Source organism: Eurypyga helias, unplaced genomic scaffold (assembly GCF_000690775.1).
Source record: "Eurypyga helias isolate BGI_N326 unplaced genomic scaffold, ASM69077v1 scaffold31708, whole genome shotgun sequence".
NCBI lineage: Eukaryota > Metazoa > Chordata > Aves > Eurypygiformes > Eurypygidae > Eurypyga > Eurypyga helias.
Genome location: NW_010265480.1, coordinates 1 through 6,204, shown reverse-complemented (window position 1 = coordinate 6,204; position 6,204 = coordinate 1). Strand labels below are relative to the sequence as shown.

Here is a 6,204-nt window from a genome sequence, read left to right as displayed (position 1 = left end):
ATCCGCCAGTTCTTTCAGGACCCGTTTCTGTTTTACTCAGAACATAGTAGGAAGTTCATATATATTTTGTTTTGGATTTACATTATTTGAATGTCAACAGAGGTCAGACAGAAACTGGAGGATACTCACCACCCCCCACCCCCCGCTAAAGGCATGATGGACTATTTCAGATAATGCTTTGCATGTCAGTAAGAGACTCTTTGGGAAAACATAACAGTGTTTTCTGCCGTCATAGACAAGACAGTATTTCTGGTTCTCTTATAATGGCAGAAACATTGATTTACCAAAGCTGCTATGTTATTCCCAAAAGTACTTTACAAAAAGTGGTAGATATATGGATCCTGGAGGGGCACCTCAGGTACATAGTAATAAAATTCCTCTAAACTAAACCACATACAACTGAATGTGAAGAAAACACCTCTTTGATCTTCTGGTTTAGGTTAGGTATTATATAAAACACTTAAATAGTTCCTATAAGCCTGGGGGAACAAGATAAAGTAATATATCATCTGTACTAAGTTGAGATGAAAACTCAATTTCTTCTGTGTCAGATATCACAGTTTTCTGAATTTATTTCTACAAAGAGGTTTTGTTAACACCTTAACTTACTTAAAGAGATTTTTAAAGAATGAGAAACCATCAATCCTTTGCAGGGTTTACTGGCTAAATGTTCAAGCACCAGAGTTAAAGAGGCAGATCATTTCCCAGATCTTGTTTTAGAATATGGTTCATAATTTCTGTTGTTTTCCAGGTTTTTTTTTGGTGGGGTCTTTTTGTTTGTTTGCTTTTTTTTTTTTGTTCTTTTTTAATTTTTAAAAATAAACATAATTTCTTTCAGTAATGTTGATAACCTATGTGCCATATGAAATTGTAAACATTTAAGATCTATAAAATTACATATAATATTTTCTATTAGTCTATATTTTGGTTAACCTATTTATTCTATGCTTAGCCCAAGACTGCTTTTGGAAGGGTGAAACAAGATCAGTGAACCCTTAGTTACTATATAGTTACTATATATCGCAAACTATACCAGCTCTGTTTTCATATTGTTGCAACAAGAAGTGCTCTTAGAGGAAGAATGCACAAATGGACCTTTGCTTGATATGGGAATGTAGCAACACGGACTTTAAATTATTTTAGAGGAAAGAGAAGTATCCTTTACCTTTTCACCAGCACCACATCTTCTATCATTAAGTTTTCCCAATGTGACAAATATGAAAATAATAGGATCTTGAGAATTTTAGTTCAAGGTATTTTATTTTAATAAAATTGAAAAAATCTTAATTGTAGGTAGATAAATTCAATTTCGATAACTATTACAGAGAAACAGACAGCTTATGATGAGTCATTGCTAGATAAAATAATTTGTCATATTTGTATTTATAAACTGCAATAATGTTTTTGCTTACATTACTTTATCCCTAACTGTTTACATCAAAACCTAATCAAAGAAAATTTTCCAAATATGGTAAATGATTAATAGTATTATATGGTCTTTTTGTATGATTTCACAGTGATTTATTTTTTCCTGAGAGCAAAAAAAGTGATGTTTCATAATGCTTGATTGCTAAATGAGAGAGAGAAGTGTGAAATTATTTTTAATGGAACCCACTTGATCATTTTTCAGGAAGTACTTACCATGATTATAGTTGTATTTCAACAAGATTGAAGTTTCTGCCTTGATTGTGACAGTGTCTAATTAAATCCAAGACAACAAATGTCTTTCAGTGAGAATAGGGCTATTATTCTTTATGCACTGTGATGACATTTTGGTCTGTTCTAGAAAACCTTGTGGTGTTCTACTTACCTAAAACCTTGCCAAGGGTGAGAGACTTGATTGCATTGAATTCTGTCCCTGAAGACAGAATAAACTTCATTCTTTCATTCTGGTTAACCTGCAGAATGGTGCCGTGAATAACAAAGTAAAATAATGAAAGAGATATTAGTCAAAGTTTGCAAAAAAGCGGGTAAGATGAAGTTTAAAAATAATAGGACCAGAGAGAAGCAGTTGTTAATGATAGCATAAAAACTAATCAGGAAATAGATGATCAGATTCTTCAGATCACTCATTATAGCTGTGATATTTCTTGAGTATCCCACTTAATAAACCCTTTTTAATCTTATTGATTAGGCTGATTCCTTCTTTTTCAAGTATAAGATGAATAACACCGGTACACTTTCAAAAACATGAAAATAGCTCATCGTTAAAAAAGGCACTTAACATGAATTTATAAAGATCAAATATTATACTGCAAATGTTCTTTCCCACAGGGTACTGCTAGAACTACTTGCCTTCAAGTCTAGTAACAATGCATAATTAAGCGAACTCATCTCTAGCCTCAAAATAATAACCTTTAACATCTGGGGTTTTAAATTTTAATTAAAAATAATTAAGACTTCTTTACATGGTGGTATCTACTATGAGGAAATCAAAGATTTCTATTTTATCATCAAATTTCCACCAATTAAAAAAAAATATTTTTCTTATGCTTTGGATGGTGTACTTTTTTACCATAATACGTTTGTTTGTTTGTTTTGCAAATTGAATTACCTCTACAAAGAGCATTTCTTCCTCTCTGTTCATCTTGACGTGTTGCAGTTGTCCATCAGCCATGCCTTTCATGCTGATGCTGAAGATGTCAGGATCTTTATGGCTATCTAGCTTGTACCTGATCTGTAAACTTCCTGCAGAGATAAACAGAATAAAAGTTAACAGTACACAGTGTAAACTATATACAATGCCTTCTGCTTCACAGGTGCATTTGATGAGCAAAACATATATTTTATTTATTTAAGGAAGGTAACAGGAAAAGTAATAGCAATGTTGGAAGTAGGATGTAGTGGTAAAAATACCCATAAACTGTCACAAATCTGAATAATGAGTCAAAATTTGTGCAGAAATTTTATTAAGCATTTTTATAATTCAGCTGCAAAAGTTTTGGTCTGGTAGCTCCTATCAATGTGACATCAAATAAAACTGAATTCTTTAACAGTACTGTTCTTGAATATTGTTTACACAATGAAAACTTGAAAACCTCTGACCAGCTGACAATTCAGTAGTATGCGATTAATAATTTCTTGCTCACTTTCTATTTCTTTTTGTTAACTCCTAGAATACTGTCTGTATGCATATAATCATACAGAGATATTCACAGAAGAACACAGAGATAGCATGGTTTCCTTGTCAGAGATTCCCTCCCAGACACAGGTGGACTACAACTTTCTACTCATCCCCTGGAAATCAAGGCCCAGGCCAGACCCAGGCCAGACATGAGAAAAAACAGTTCAACCTCACGTGATGGGGAGATTCCACAATCAACCTACATCCAAATCTGTACCTAGGAAAGTACAGAAGCTTCTTTGAGCATAGAACCACTGTGATTGCAAAGTCTTTTATAAGCCTGAAGATTCAATGCAGTCTCTGGGATTGTTTAATTAAAAATAAAATAAAAACCCAGACATAGAAGAAAGAATGGAAAAGAAAAATCTAAGTAATATTTAACATTCAGCTTCAATGGAAACATCAGTTATTTTATGTATATTTTCACAGGTATGCATTTGTATTTTCATAGTTATTTAAGGAGCTTATGAAATTTGAATTAAATGAGCTCTGATCAATTTGGAAAATGGATAATTCACTTTCAGAAATAGTTAAGTTCATTATTTATCATGAGGATTACATGTGAACAGTAGACAGGTCAAATACATTTGAGTTTCATTTCAAATACATTTGAGTTTCACTTGAAACTTAATATATTTTACAGCATTTCTAAATGATTTCAGAAATAAGTAGTTTCATGTGGAAAGCATTGTGTGATTCAGGTCTGGGAATCAATGTGAATCTGAGTTGGTAGCTATGATGTTCATTAGTGTTTCCAGATGGCCTGTCTGAACACTCACCATTTCTGGTAAGAATGACTGAGAGATATTCGTTGTAGAAGGAGCTGACATAAAGTAGTAAGCTTGGTGTCCGTGTTGTTCGGAAGGCAAATGTAATTGCTTCAGTGTTCAGTGTCATGTCAGCATAGAAAGAAGAAGCATGAGAAGTGGAATTTTTAGCTAAGGTGTAGTATTCTTGAAAATTGTATGTCACAGAAGTGCCAGTCCCAAAATAGGCAGAGATCTCTGAAACAAAAAGTAATTTAGATTTTAAATATCATGCTAAACAAGACTACAGCTCTTTTTTTTCTTTTTTTTTGTTCCTGCCACAGGGCAAGGAAAAAGGTTCTTAACTACTGTGATAAAGCTGAAAAGGAAATAGAAATAGTACTTGTATTTAGAACTACAGAGAGAAATAAGACCAAACCAGTACTACAGCAAAAGCCTACTTAGATATGAGTCTTAAATATCTGTTGCAGGAAAAATTACTTCTTTTTCTCTAGTTTTAAGCATCCTTGCTGCTTTTTCCTGTTCATCCATGTCCTTAAACCTAATATGTCTTGACTTGTATTTGTACTGCTCCTACAGAGAAATGGGTGCAGCAATTTAACATACTGTTTAAACTTGGCCACACCTGAAACACATATGTGGGAAAAGAATCTGGTCAGGTGGGAGAAAGAAAAGGAGAATACAAACTGGTTTATGATCGTCTTATGGATCAATCACTCCTAGAGGGCTTCGGTATCTCTATGATATTTCACAGCCATTTTCTGCTAAAAGTAACTGTCTTAGACTGTCCTATTTTCACACACAATCTCCACGTGTCAGAAAAAATTCTGGAAATTTATGTAATCTGTCTACTTATATTTGACAGAAGGTGACTGAAAGTTATTAGCATAGGTCATTCCACACTTTCATCAACAGGAGCCACTCTGCCCCTGCAGAATAATAAACATGGAGTGTGACCATTAGTCTCCTGTACTGTTTGCATGGGGGAGGAAAGTATCATTCCTAACTCAGTGGCATTAGCCTCACAGTGACAGATATGGAAGGACATTACACAAGCCTTTTATTCTTGTGGGGGCAATGATGGCTGGACAGATGTTGTGCTCACTAATTTAGAGGAACATGGAGTTATGGCATTTAAGCCCCTGAGAACTTTGCAGAATGCACTCAATACATGGAGGAAGCAAGTCATTTTTATCAGAACAGAACTATATGCAGATAAGAAAAGTTCTAGATAAACTTCCATTCTTAAAATTCAAACTTGATGACTTGTTATCATGTAGCAGTATGACACCACCACCAAATAATTCCTTTAAAATTGCTGAAAACATGTGCTCAGTCCTGTTTCTGATACAAAAAGTAAATAAAAAAAAAGAAAACAGAAGTTTCAGGTTCTTCTGCTTCTTGGTTTGTTTTCCAAATTTAATCTTCGTTTTGAGATTAAGACTTGAAAGACAGAAATTCAGAAGTTTATACATAAAGATATGGTTTCTATCTTTAGTATCATATAAAAGAATTAAAGGAGTTGCATAACATTAAAGAAAATACGCTGATCCTGTCAGAAACGTGGCTTCTGCTTTCAATAGCATATATTGAACATACGTCCCGAAGACCGTTTAACAAAAATCACACTTACTGAACAAATTCAGTGGAACGTTTCTCTATGTTAAGTAAAACAGAAATATTTTGCATGCATTTAATTATATCTTTTAAGGGCTGTAAAGATATTGTTCTGGATTGTATGGTCCTGTTCTCAACAACTGATAGAGTTGAAAGACATGCTTGCCTTTCTTACAGAATGGACCAGCATAGGCAGAGAAAGTGCAGTCACAGGAGAATCCACTGTATTTCTCTCTACATTTTCCACCATTGTGACACAGGTTACCATAGCTGCTACAATGTCCAGGACAGCCTGGTTCAACTCCTGGTGTTATCTTTGCTCTCTCTTCCAGATCAAGGGCCATTCCATTCAACTGCAATGAACGAATGCATCCCAGAAATCCTTTCTGCCTGGATGCTGTCCCACCTGAAATAAATTCATATAAGCTTTTAAATATTAAAAACAATTGATGTGTAAAAACCCCTTTATGTTTGAAAGCTTCTTAATAGTCTATTAAGAATTTCCAAGATATAAACCTATGCATTTGAAAATATTTATAAATATATTCAGAAGCATATCTGATTTCTTTTTTTTCTCCCCTAATTACTGTGAACCCTTGAAACTTTTAATGGGAAACCAGGATTTTGCACAGCAAGATACCAAGCAATGATGCCTACTTCTATTAATTGGCAAAGGAGTAACAACCAGAAATCAGG

The 6,204-nt window shown here is 34.0% G+C and overlaps 1 protein-coding gene across 1 annotated transcript; it reads right to left on the bottom strand.

The window, feature by feature from the left end:
* Positions 1–1,810: 1,810 nt before the first annotated feature.
* LOC104513422 (contactin-associated protein-like 3B) lies at positions 1,811–5,916 on the bottom strand (the record flags this gene model as incomplete). Its single annotated transcript, XM_010156763.1, has 4 exons — positions 5,675–5,916; positions 3,904–4,128; positions 2,555–2,688; positions 1,811–1,898 (listed from the first exon to the last, which is right to left on the bottom strand). Coding segments are annotated over exons 1-4 (625 nt in total), but the record flags the coding sequence as incomplete, so codon positions are not given.
* Between the last annotated feature and the right edge of the window lie 288 nt (positions 5,917–6,204).